Raw genomic sequence first — 13,518 nt, 5'->3', positions numbered from 1 at the left:
TATAATAAATAATTAGTAGCCTAAAAACTTCCTTCTACAGTAGTTGTCATGGATACGCAACGCTCCACTCTGTAAAGCGACTGCTTGGGTGCGGTGACAAAATGTGAAATATCGTTTACTTTTCACAATGCAGCAGCGCCTGGCTCCACCCAAATATGAGTGAAAACTGTGTTGGTTGACTTGACAATGAACAAACGAACATAGTTTTAGACAAATATATTTAGATAGCTAAGCTTTAGATAGCCGGTCCACTGATGTAGGATGTAAACAACGGCAACCGGAACCGAAGTACCCAATATCCGCCCTCAAGGCGGAAGTTAGCATTTTTCTCGTGCACAGAGTCAATTTGTACTCTTTATAATGGTATTAACAGTTGTGTCTCCTTAGCTTCCGGCACTTCTCCCCGATTTTCAGTGGGTCGAGGTATTCGCCAGGGATGTCCCATATCTCCTTTTCTATTTCTATTGGCTGCTGAGCTTCTAAGTTTGTATATAAAACACTCAAATATTGAGGGTATAAATATTGGAGAGAACACTTTAATAATTAGTCAGTTAGCTGATGATACTTGTCTCTTTCTTAAAAATGATTCACAAGTCTCTGGCGCCCTAAGCATTTTTAATCTTTTCTCCAAAGCTTCTGGATTGGTGGTAAATCCTACGAAAAGTGAAATTTTGTATATGCATGATTCAGATAAAGTTTCTGTTGATGGTATTAAAGTTAAACAGCAGGTAAAATACCTCGGGGTCGATATTTGCAAATCAGGTTCAGAACGTCTTCACAACAATTTTCAACCAAGGATAGATAAAACCAAAAAAATTCTATGTTGCTGGCTGCAGAGAGACTTGACAATTTATGGGAGAGTCCTGCTGTCTAAGGCTGAGGGCATATCTCGCCTAGTTTACCCTGCTCTTTCCCTATATGTTGATAAAAAAACGATTAAATCTATTGATTCTCTGCTATTCCGTTTCATTTGGAAAAATAAAACGGAATGCATTCAAAGAAAATCTTTGATAAGAAGTTACAAGGAGGGTGGTCTTAACGCTTTAGATTTTCAAACTATTAACCAGACATTCAAAATTAACTGGATTAAGTATTGTATTTCTAACAATGATTTACCCTGGTTTTGGATCCCTAATTTAATCTTTAAAAAATGTGGTGACCTTAAATTCTTATTATCTTGTAATTTTAAGTGTAGCAAATTACCTATTAAACTCTCAAATTTTCATAAACAAGCTCTTGAATCCTGGAAGATTGCTTTCAAACATAACTTCTCCCCGCACACGTGTATTATTTGGAATAATGAAAATGTACTGTGTGGTAACAAGTCTCTTTTTTTCAAAGAATGGGTGGATCAAAATATTATTTTTGTTTCCGATTTGTTTAGTGCTCGAGGAGACCTTCTTTCCATTTATGATTTTATGTCCCTAAAAAGTGTTACGATTTCTGTAAGAGATTTTAATAAGGTGACTAAGAGCATTCCTGTAAGTGTAAGAACCTTGTTTAAAGCGCATTTAAATTACAACTGTGTAAACAACTTTATTCCAACACTTGCTTTTAATGGTGTTAATATATTAGATAAAAAATGCAACAACTTCTTTATTAGGAATGCTCTTTCTTCATCTTCAAAAACTCTTCCTAAAGCTCGTTCTAAATGGAGTATCTGTTATCCCAACTCTAATTTGAATTATTTATGGGCCTTTTCTCATAAACTTTTTATTCCTAATAAAATAAAAGAACTCCATTTCAAAATTATTCATAGATATTACCCTTGTAATCTATTCTTGAGCAAGTTTTCTGAAAATGTATCTTCTTTATGCTCCTTTTGCAATATTGAAGAAGAATCTATTCTTCATTTATTTTATCAATGCCCATTTTCTAAATCTTTCTGGTCAGATGTTACCCTGTTAGTTTTTTACTGTTGCAAGAAATTGGTACAAATTTCTGATTCTATAATTTTTTTATCAGATTTTTGTTCTAATTATATTAATTTTAATTATACTGTATTTCTGCTGTGTCTTCTGGGCAAGTTTCATCTTCACAAAGCCAGAACCATTCATTGTAAGCCGGATTTTAGAATGTTCTCATCTGATTTAAAGTCCCTTTTTTCTTCATTTAAAAATTTGTCAAAACCATTAAACTCTAAGGTTTCTAGAACACATAATATTTTGGAGTCTGTGGTAAAGAACCTTTAATTTGGTTATTTTTACAAATTGTAATATGTTATTTTGTATAACTTAATGCAATCTATTTTGATGTCTGTAACCCCTCTATTATGGTTTTTGTATTTTTTTCTCCTCTGTTTGTTGTTATTGTATTTTTTCTTTAATTTGCAATAAAAAAAAATAAATAAATAAAAAAAAAGAGTCAATTTGTTCAGACCCCCATTTTGGTTTAAAATGACTGGACTATGATAGCAACTACGTAGGCCTACATATGTCTATTTGATGTGTGTGTACTTACATCTGGAAGTCTTTTTGAGTGTTTGCGATTAATCAATACGTCTTTAGGATGTGTTAGATGTCAAATAGACTTTTAGAAGATATCTTAAAGATTTAATGATTTAGAATATTAAACTGACAAAGATGTCTATCCGATGTTAGTAAACAGCAGATGCTCCAACAAGTGATCTTTAACAGACATAAGTTGCAGACGTGTGCTATCTGGGACCTGTACCTCAACCCCATCAAACACTCATATCCAGTTATTAATGTATACTAGTAAAACACTCAGTAAAGTTAAAACGTCTTACCCAGACTGTAAAAAAAAAAAAAAAAAAAAAAAAAACCGTCTTACTCTTACCTCTGAAGTTTACGCCTTTTCCTGTCAGTCTCCGTGCGCGCGACCGGCCGGGACTAACGTGTCTCCATCTGTTCCCACATAAGAAAATAAATTCACGCTTGCTTTTGTAATCTATAATTCAAGATTTACATACATTTATTGACGTAATTTAAAAGAACGTGTAAATGCGTCATAATTATGCAATGAAAAGTCGAAATTATGATGAGTTATAATAGCTATATTATATAATAGTTTAGTCTATAATATAAAGTTGAAGTCGATGATATCATCCTTTCGACTTCGATGATTTAGTATGTTATAATCTCTTGTCATATGATTTACCAAATATTTTTTTTTTTTCTAATAGCCCGCATTCTCTCAGTCGTTCACGATAAGTCATAATATTACGGCTACATGTACCTAAATAAATCCCTGAACGTACAAACTAAACCATGTTATAGGCTACATTGAAACTGCAAAGATAAAATATAGGAATAAAGTGCATAAAAATAAAGTGTTTTTGACCTGCCAGGTTCAATGCATTCTATCTATGCAGTCATGGTTGTGAAATACAGGTTCTATTCTGATAGTTCTTTTACTCAATGTTGAAAAGTGCCCCTATTAAAGACATCTAAAGGATTTTTGTGCATATATACCGCATATTAATCACCTGAGTCGGTCTGATTCGGATCCGGATCCAGTAATCTGGTTCTGACACATGAATCATGAAACACATTTTGTTTTTAAACAGATGTATTTATACAAATCATCAGGGAGAAGAAAAAAAAAAACATTGTCCAACATTTTCCCCTAAAGATTTTAAACCTTTGAAATAAGTTTGTAAATAATTCTGTATTTGATGATTTTATATTGAAGGAGTTTAAGAAATCCAAACAGATATTGTTTAACTCTGTAAAAATGAATATCAGGCCTCTTTTACAAAAATGATTTTTCGACAGTAGATGAAACACATATATTTAAATATTAGAACAGCTGAAACTGCTGTAAAGACACACACATCATCATCACTGTTCTAAACACACACTCGATGAGTCGATATAATATAGTGACAGTCATCATCCTCATCATCCTCATTACCATCATCTGTAAGAAATAACGACAGCAGCCAGACGACTGTAACCGAGTGTTTGACAACTATTATTATTATGAAGCTCTCTTTACACCCAGTGTTGTGTGGAATTCTTAGTTCAGCACATCATAGTTTTATTGCAGTTCAGAACCGTGTAGAAAAACAATTGAACAGCACAGATAAAAGCAGGTCTGATAGAGCCTCGCTGCTCCGGGAACCAGCGCCGACTCGACTTACTCGCAGCAATCAGCCTCATGATGACATCGCAAATAAAAAGTGAATATGATTAAAAATACAACAAGAAAAACAAAAAACAGAAATAAACAGATGACCTCCCCAAAAAGACTTTAATGTCATATGTGTGTGAACGTATTCTGAGAACGCATGTGAGATTTCCAACCAGGAGACTTTAATATAAAACATCCAGCGTGAACAATCCCAGAGAACTTCCTTTCCAACCTCCAGCGTTCGGATCGATGATCACAAAGAAGCTTATACTCAGGAGAAACTCTCTGAAGATGCCTTATGAGGACACGAGAAGAGCGTCCTCCACACACACAGGCGCGCGCACAGACACACACACACACACACACACTCGGGCACACAAAAACAGAAAGAAACACCCCTAGAATGACTGCAGTCCATGTGCAACACAGAAACAAGCCCGATACACACACACACACACACACAAACACACACTCATGACCTCACTGTAGTGTGATGTGACAGACGTGTGTTGCAGGAGAGCAGTGTGACGTCCTTTTCTGGATCTTCATCTTCATCATGTTCATCATCTTTACCTGCTGGTGTCCATGGGATCCTCCTTAAAGTTCTCACACTGATCCATCACTTTCCTGCAAACAAAAAAAACATGGAATCAGACACACCCACATCATGAGACTTAATGACACTTGTTATGTGTCTGATTATCTTTTCATATGTATGGTTTTACAGGGTTAAAACCAAAAGTATTATAGCAATTATTATTGGTTAAGGGGCGAATCATTAATTGAATCATGAATCAGTGTGTGTGTGTGTGTGTGTGTGTGCGTACCGTGCCATGTCCTTTGTCTCCGGGTGAGAGGACTCCAGGTCCAGGACGGTCTTCAGCAGGATCACTCCTCCCTCCTTCATCAGTAGAGGACAGTATTTTCCCGCTGCAGGACAGAGAGAGGATCACCACAGATTCTGTAATGCGCATCAGCCTCAGTGTGCAGCGCCTCACTGACACTCACTGACACTCACGGACACTCTCTGACACTCAAAGACACACACAGACACTCACTGACACACACAGACACACACAGACACTCACAGACACCAAGCGGCAATATTCTAATCTGAAAAATGAAGCCTGCCCGAATGAAGTGCGAAAAACTGCAATACATCTAAAATCCGCTAGAGGGAGGTCCCAAAAGGGAGCAAATATCCATAGATTCCATGTTAATATGTTCTGTTTTCACAAATTCATGCTTTTACAGGTTGGTCCCATGGACATTTATTGTATTTTTCAATAGGTTCTGAGTGCCTGACAACTGTGAGGGGGGTGGATTTTTTTTCTAACTCGTTAGTTTAGATCGTATTTAGATATAAAATGTCTGACAAATAAGGGCGGTTAACTTTGATTGACAGCTGATAACGGGCTGCGCCGAGTGGAATTTGACGTCTCGGCCATGATCTGAGAACACATCATACCACCTCTGTATCCTTTCGTAACATTTGTATTTTGTATTTCTCAAGACTTTCTAATATGGCGCAAAACAGCCTCAAAACTGTTCCTCATAAAGTCTATGGGTGACGTCACAGACGCTTTGTCCATATTTTTTACAGTCTATGACTGACACTCACTCACTGACACTCTCTGAGACTCACTCACTGGCACTCACAGGCACTCAATGACACTCACTGGCACTCACAGGCACTCAATGACACTCACTGACACTCACAGACACTCACAGACACTCACGACACTCACGGGCACTCACAGACACTCACAGACACTCTCTGACACTCACGGGCACTCGCTGACACAATCCGGGAACTCACTGACACTCACGGACACTCACAGACACTCTATGACACTCACGGGCACTCACTGACACTCACTGACACTCGCTGACACACACGGACACAAACGGGCACTCACTGACACTCACGGGCACTCACAGGGACTCACAGACACTCTCTGACACTCACGGGCACTCACTGACACTCGCTGACACACACGGACACAAACGGGCACTCACTGACACTCACGGGCACTCACAGGGACTCACAGGCACTCAATGACACTCACTGACACACACGGGCGCAAACGGGCACTCACCGACACTCACGGGTACTCACCGACACTCACGGACACTCTCTGACACTCACTGACACTCACTGACACTCACGGACACACACGGACACAAACGGGCACTCACTGACACACACGGACACAAACGGGCACTCACTGACACTCACAGACACTCTCTGACACTCACGGGCACTCACTGACACTCACTGACACTCACGGGCACATCACAGTGATCCTAATGAGAATACTCACGGTAAACTGACACCAGGTTATAAAGTGCCCATGTGGCCCAGTGCTGGCTGACTGGAGCGCTGCTCTGAGGGAGGAGACGCAGGATCGGCTCGAACGACCTGCACACATAAACGCACACACACAAGCGTCAGTGACTAGCGTCTGCTAACAGTGTGTAAGTTTAGCAGCATCTAGTGGTGAGGTTGTGCATCGCACCCAAAGTGATGTCTTCATCTGAAACCACAGATATTAGCCAGTTAAGCACTGAGGATTCTTTACAAAGATCTATTAGGAAATTATGTGTACTTGATTATTCAGTAAAACAATATGTTATTGTGAATATTATTGTGACTTGTTCATCACTGTGCCAACACAGTGGCGAAGCGCATTTGTCGAATCAGGGCCACCGAAGAAATGTGGATGTAAGCGGACCTGCGGTGTGTAGAGAAATGCCTCATTCATAACGCTTCATTAAGGTCTTTATACAATGAACACAGTTATGTGCATGATATTGCATTTCTGTCATTCCTAAATATTACACACTGCACTTTTAAGTCATTTTCTGATATCAGTCACATGATCTGAAACATCATTGGCACGTTATATAATGCGGTTAACGCCAAGCACGTAAAGACACACGTGTGCACTTGATGCTGAAGCACGAGCTCAAGTTTATACATTATATGTTTTATGACTATATTTTTCATTTCTGTACTGTTCTGAATACCGTTACATGTAACCCTCATCCTTCCCTCGCGTTCTGCAACACTTCTTTCCCTCGCGGGTCAAAATGACCCAAAACCCTAAAATTATACTTTTTTTTGAGTCCAGAAATCTTATTTTATTTCACTTTCATAATATTTTGTCTATTTGTTTAATGCAATTTTTTGGGGGAGATTTTTTGTTATTTTATATTTTATTTACCTTTAAATCACTAGATTTGATTAATTAATAATAAATAAATATTAATTCAAGCACATTCCTAACATTCAATCTTATAATACAGCACTAAATATCTTACACTGGGAGTCTCTGTCGACCTCTTGTGGAATAATAAGAATAACACATGAATGATAGTTCACGACTCTAGATGGGCTTATAGCCATAGACAGTATAAGAAGTGGACAGAGCCATCTCATTGGAATTCCATTGAGACAAGTTTTTAGCACTTACGTCCCTGACGCGCAGACTCAAACAGAGATTGACGACGTAGATGTGACGAGAGCAACCCGTCTTTCTTCTAGTGCTGTAGCATGAGAAACCTGAATCATTCCCTTCCGAAACATGCAGAGGCGGAGAGTGTGAGTAGGAGCTGTCCATGAGCAGGAGCAGGAGAAACTTTTGCTATGTATTCTGATTCATTATTTTGTCATTTTGCCTCCACGTTTCCCCGATTGCGCGCAAGCTTCTCCTCCTGTCCATACGGTAATCTCTCTACTGTGCGACAGAGAGTCGCGTGGGTATGACCCAATCGTTAGCCTACTTTCACAAAAACCGCTTCTACGGGGCCATAACATAAGCTACAAGGTAATGGAGCATTTTATACATTGTCATGTTTCTTGAGAAATAAATAATGGACAAATGGGGTCTTTAAATGCCTCAGATGTAAAAGTTATTCGCTGTCAAAGTGACGCCAAAATGAATGGGAGTCAATGGAAATGTTAACGCAAGTGAAGTTCAGCTACAAGATGGCAGCTCCCGCGAGGCTTCAGTGTGCATTCACACACACAGTATACAATCATATTTTGGTAAAGTTGTATAATTTTAGTTTGAACTTTGAGCATGTTTAGGTTTTTCTGTGTGAACTGAAGCATTCCTTGCGTTCACTCATTCCTAAGGGGGTCAGATTGAGCCGAGAGGGAACGGATTCGCTACCTTTGAAAACAGAAAAAAGCATTGCATGTCAGAATGAGCCGAAGGATTGACGAGGATTTGTTGTAGAGTGAAGTAGAGTATTATAGAGTTGTAGAGTTTTATTTACCGATATTTCACATTAATTTATATGTAATAATAAAATATGACTTGTTCACCAACACAATTTATCAGAGATTCTCAAGAATGCAATTTTGACCGGTGGTGACTTATTTTTTCAGCAAATACAGCATGTGAGTTTAAAAGAGTCATAACTCAGTCATCATCACTAGCATTTGATTAGCGTGAGGTTACACACACCTGTAGTTGATGTTGCGTCGCGAGCTAACGTCCCAGCTCTGAATGGCCGCCCACATTTTGTCCATGACCTCTGACCTCTGGGGCTCCTCCATGGACCAGACCTCGGGCCCGTCGAACATAATGTGGGACAGAACCCCACAGGCGTTGTAGGACACCTCGATGCCATCCGCCTTACTGTCCAGCAGCTCACTGAGACACACACACACACACACACAGGTCAGAAACACACGACCTCTGACCCCGTCCCATCATACACTGCAATGAGCGTGAGCCGCACCTGAAAACGCTGATGAACTGCTTGGTCAGGAGCTGTGGTCTCAGCGCTCTCACTTCGGCCACATTACCCAGAAGCCCCAGCATGTTTCGGTGCAGCTCCTGTTTATCTGGAAACTCCTGCAGGAGATCAGAAATCAAACAATAGCCGATGCAAACGGTCATTTGACACGGTCATGTGACAACAAAGGTTATCAGGGTGTGTTTGGAATCATACACGATTAACCCTGTGTGAACTGATGGACATCTGTGTCTCTTTCAGTTTCGCTACTTTGATCTGTTTGATCTACTTTGACCTGTCTTAATGCCCACTGCTTGAATGTTGGTACGTGTATTTATATTGGAATGTTATTATTCCACCCCAGTTTCCTTTAATAAATCTATTTTGCACTAGTAATACAAAATAGTTCCTCTCAGGACCTTAAAGACAAAACCATCCCCATTGCAATTTTTAATCCCACCGCCATTAAACTATAAAATGATGCAATCTTTAACAGGCTCTCTTTCCTGCTTGTGTATATTATAGAGGATAAACTATGCAGTGATAACTGTGTGTGTGTTGGCGTGTGTGTGTGTGTGTGTTTGTGTTTGTGTGTGTGTGTTTGTGTGTGTGTGTTTGTGTGTGTGTGTGTGTGTGTGTTTGTGTGTGTGTGCTTGTAAGATTTGAAAGGAACTGCAAACCCAGTGCTGTCACGGTGAGTTTCGCTGCATCTAACAGGGAATCTGGTCCTGCGCTCACACACACACACACTTAAACACACTCACCCAAACACAAACACACACTCAAACACACACACAAAGGTACCAAACAAGAACGCTCATTATTTAAAATATCAACCTCACATTTGGAACGCGACTTGTTTACATTTGACACTGCGTTTGGATTTTCCCATCAGTTTTACATTTCAACATGTTTCATAAAAAACATTATATAAAACATTATTGAAATAAATCATTTTCAGAAACCTAAACCTCTATAACTTTTCTGGTTTTACTTTTTCAACTTTTTTTTTACTTCAACAATAATCTGCCAATCTTCTTCAAAATGGAACCAAACTTAGAGAGCATATTGCAGGTAAAGAAAAATCCAAATTTATAGATAACCTTGTATGAAAATACCATATGAAAAGTTAATGCAGGATTTAAAATGTTTTAAAACAACATAAGGGCACTAATTTATTAGATGGACTGCTAGTAAAAACGGCTTTTTTTTCAACATCGTGTCATTTTATGTCATATCAGGGAGCCTCAGCCTCGGCTCAGTGGAGAGTAGGCTGGTATACAGTGAGAGCGTTCATCAGTCAGTGTGCTTTCCATTACAAGAAAAGGGATGGTGCTATAGCCTATCTTTCTTTCCTGGTGTGGTTTGTGCAGGTGAAGAGACGGTATTTCTCTTCCGCATCGGCTTCGGAAAACGCGGTCGTGAGTTGAGTTCACTTCAGATCAAATGATCATCATCCCCGCGATATGATGGAGTTCAACATGGTATGCCGAAGCAAGAATATTGATTGTCGTATACTATACCAATGGCATCAAATAGTGTGATATAGGTAACTTAGTCATGTCATGCCCTAAATAGAGGCAACTTGTAATTTAAAAACAAAATTGGTTGTTTAAATACTCAAATCTTTAATTTTCTGTTTATGTTATAACCCAGGTGAAAAATATGTATTAAAAATTTACCTGAGTATGCTTTTAGTAAAATAGAAATCTACTCAAGTAAAGTTTTTATACATTTAATAGTATATAAATCTACCCTAAACGTACTAATGTCTGCTGGCTTGTTATAGGATCATAATTATCTCTCTAACACACACCTCACACACACACACTGCACTAACACACACACACAAACAACGCACTTTAACACACACTGTGCACACGCCACAGGGACAGAGAGAGCACTAACACACACACACATACACACACCTTCAGGCAGTCCAGAAACAGCTTCATGCCGTTACACTCCAGAAACATCTGGCAATTATCCGGCGTCTCGTCAGTGATGTTCCACAGGGCACTCCAGGAGAACTCCATCACCTGATCACACTGAACACACACACATTCTTCATACCGTGACTACGAGAAAAATTTAGAATAATAATATTCATCATTTAAATGATTCCTCCACTTTGAGCTGATCATGTTTTGCTGAAGTGTGTTTTCTATAATTGCTAATGCTCTTTTTACAGACAGACTGAACAACATGAAGCATTGCTTGGTCACTGGTTGTGCTAAACTGGTATTATCTAATTGTGTAGTTAAATTTAACAGCTGATAGATATTCAGCATAATTCATGTGTGAGAGTCTAACAGAAGGATGGACAAAACCAGTGAAATATCCACTGATCTGAGAACTCTGAGTTCTGCACATATTTCTAAACTATAGCAAATAAACTGATGATGTGAGAAATGTTGAAGGAGTCTGAATGTATTTCGGTTTGACTGTATAAAAATATAAACCAAAACTACAGTAGTTTATGAGTGACAGTGAGACGCACCATTCTGTCCTGTAGCTTCTTCTGAATCAGATTCAGCATCGTCTGCAACACACATACACAACACACACACACAGACAATCACATTAAAATGTGAATTGAATTCACGTTTCTATGAATCTATGAAACTGAAAACACATCACAGCAGTTCCCATATGGCAGCCGTGTTAGATTAATGGGTTTTATGCATTAGAACTGGTGAATGTAAATAACCGTGTGTCAAAGCTGCAGTGACGCGTGCGAAAGCTGCTGTGACGTGTGCGAAAGCTGCTGTGACTCGTGTGAAAGCTGCAGTGACTCGTGTGAAAGCTGCAGTGACGGGTGTGAAAGCTACAGTGACTCGTGTGCGAAAGGAACAGTGACTCGTGTGCGAAAGCTGCTGTGACGTGTGCGAAAGCTGCTGTGACGTGTGCGAAAGCTGCTGTGACTCGTGCGAAAGCTGCTGTGACGTGTGCGAAAGCTGCTGTGACGTGTGCGAAAGCTGCTGTGACTCGTGCAAAAGCTGCTGTGATTCCTGCGAAAGCTGCTGTGACGTGTGCGAAAGCTGTTGTGACGCGTGCGAAAGCTGCAGTGACGCGTGCGAAAGCTGCAGTGACGTGTGCGAAAGCGGCTGTGACAAGTGCGAAAGCTGCTGTGACGTGTGCGAAAGCTGCAGTGACGCCTGCGTTAAGCTGCAGTGATGCGTGTGAAAGCTGCTGTGACAAGTGCGAAAGCTGCTGTGACGTGTGCGAAAGCTGCAGTGACGCCTGCGTTAAGCTGCAGTGATTCGTGCGAAAGCTGCTGTGACGAGTGCGAAAGCTGCTGTGACGAGTGCGAAAGCTGCTGTGACGAGTGCGAAAGCTACAGTGACATGTGTGAAAGCTGCAGTGACACGTGTGAAAGCTACAGTGCCGCGTGTGAAAGCTGCAGTGACGCGTGTGAAAGCTGCAGTGACGCGTGCGAAAGCTACAGTGCCGCGTGGGAAAGCTGCAGTGACGTGTGCGAAAGCTGCAGTGACGCGTGCGAAAGCTGCAGTGACGCGTGCGAAAGCTACAGTGCCGTGTGCGAAAGCTGCAGTGACGCGTGCAAAAGCTGCTGTGACTCGTGGGAAAGCTGCTGTGACGCGTGCGAAAGCTGCAGTGAAGTGCGCGAAAGCTGCAGTGACTCGTGCGAAAGCTGCAGTGACTCGTGTGAAAGCTACAGTGACACGTGTGAAAGCTACAGTGACGCGTGTAAAAGCTTCAGTGACGCGTGTGAAAGCTGCAGTGATGCGTGTGAAAGCTGCAGTGACGCGTGTGAAAGCTACGTGTCAGCAATATGGTACCTTTGAAAGCTGCAGTGACGAGCGCGAAAGCTGCAGTGATGCATGCGAAAGCTGCAGTGAAGTGTGCGAAAGCTGCAGTGACGTGTGCAAATGCTGCAGTGACGCGAGCGAAAGCTGCAGTGATGCGTGCGAAAGCTGCAGTGAAGCATGCGAAAGCTGCTGTGACTCGTGCGAAAGCTGCAGTGACGCGTGTGAAAGCTGCTGTGACGCGTGCTGCGATACTCCAGGACACATGATAAAAGAACAAAAAATCTACTTTTGATTAAAATGCTATATTTGGATTTGCAGTGTGTGTGTAAATGAATGCTTGTACTTGGTGCTTCATGATTCTGAGGTTGAAAACTGAATTATTGTAGATGAATATGCTGGATCTCTGTCTCTGACTAAATCTATTTAAAATAATGTCGTCCAATTTTACTGGTAACAAGATTTGAGATTACAGTATCAAGACACAAATATCCCCCGATCGCATTATTATTTGTACTGTGATACATTGTGACCCTCTAAGGAAAGCTGAAGTAGATGAGCTGCACAGAAGCTGAAAGAGCAAACATCACCGGCCAAGTGTTTACAGGAGAATAAAGCTTAAATCTGTGTACGAGTCTCAACGCTGGATCATGTGTCGGTACCTTGACGAAGCCCATCTTGCCCACGGCCTCCTTGTGGTCGTTGTCGACCTGGCACACGAGGGCGTTGCACAGGTGCACGGCGATGCGCTGGATGGACTCGTCCTGACGCAGCGGCTCCAGGATCTTCAGCAGGAGCAGATTCACTCGCTCGTACTGGAACTCCAGCTCCTCCGGGATACTGAAGTTACACAGAGTCAGGCAGCAGTTCCTCTGGACCTGCACACATGTGCGCGCACACACACACA

General features: G+C 40.8%; 1 protein-coding gene across 1 annotated transcript in view; it reads right to left on the bottom strand.

Annotated features, from left to right (window-relative positions):
- Nucleotides 1–3,918: 3,918 nt before the first annotated feature.
- Nucleotides 3,919–13,518, bottom strand: part of zer1 (zyg-11 related, cell cycle regulator) — a 31,659-nt gene continuing 22,059 nt past the window's right edge. The window contains exons 9-16 of the mRNA XM_039650234.2: nucleotides 13,274–13,489; nucleotides 11,345–11,386; nucleotides 10,773–10,892; nucleotides 8,848–8,963; nucleotides 8,571–8,759; nucleotides 6,420–6,517; nucleotides 4,923–5,025; nucleotides 3,919–4,722 (exon numbers count right to left, since the gene is read on the bottom strand). Coding sequence (XP_039506168.1) covers nucleotides 4,665–4,722; nucleotides 4,923–5,025; nucleotides 6,420–6,517; nucleotides 8,571–8,759; nucleotides 8,848–8,963; nucleotides 10,773–10,892; nucleotides 11,345–11,386; nucleotides 13,274–13,489 — 942 coding nt within the window. The 3' untranslated portion in view covers nucleotides 3,919–4,664. The remainder of the gene's footprint in view (nucleotides 4,723–4,922; nucleotides 5,026–6,419; nucleotides 6,518–8,570; nucleotides 8,760–8,847; nucleotides 8,964–10,772; nucleotides 10,893–11,344; nucleotides 11,387–13,273; nucleotides 13,490–13,518) is intronic.

Source organism: Pimephales promelas, chromosome 19 (genome assembly GCF_988280905.1).
Source record: "Pimephales promelas chromosome 19, fPimPro1.hap1.1, whole genome shotgun sequence".
Classification (NCBI taxonomy): Eukaryota; Metazoa; Chordata; class Actinopteri; order Cypriniformes; family Leuciscidae; genus Pimephales; species Pimephales promelas.
The sequence above is the reverse complement of the archived record's forward strand: the minus strand, read 5'-3'. Positions and strand labels throughout refer to the sequence as shown.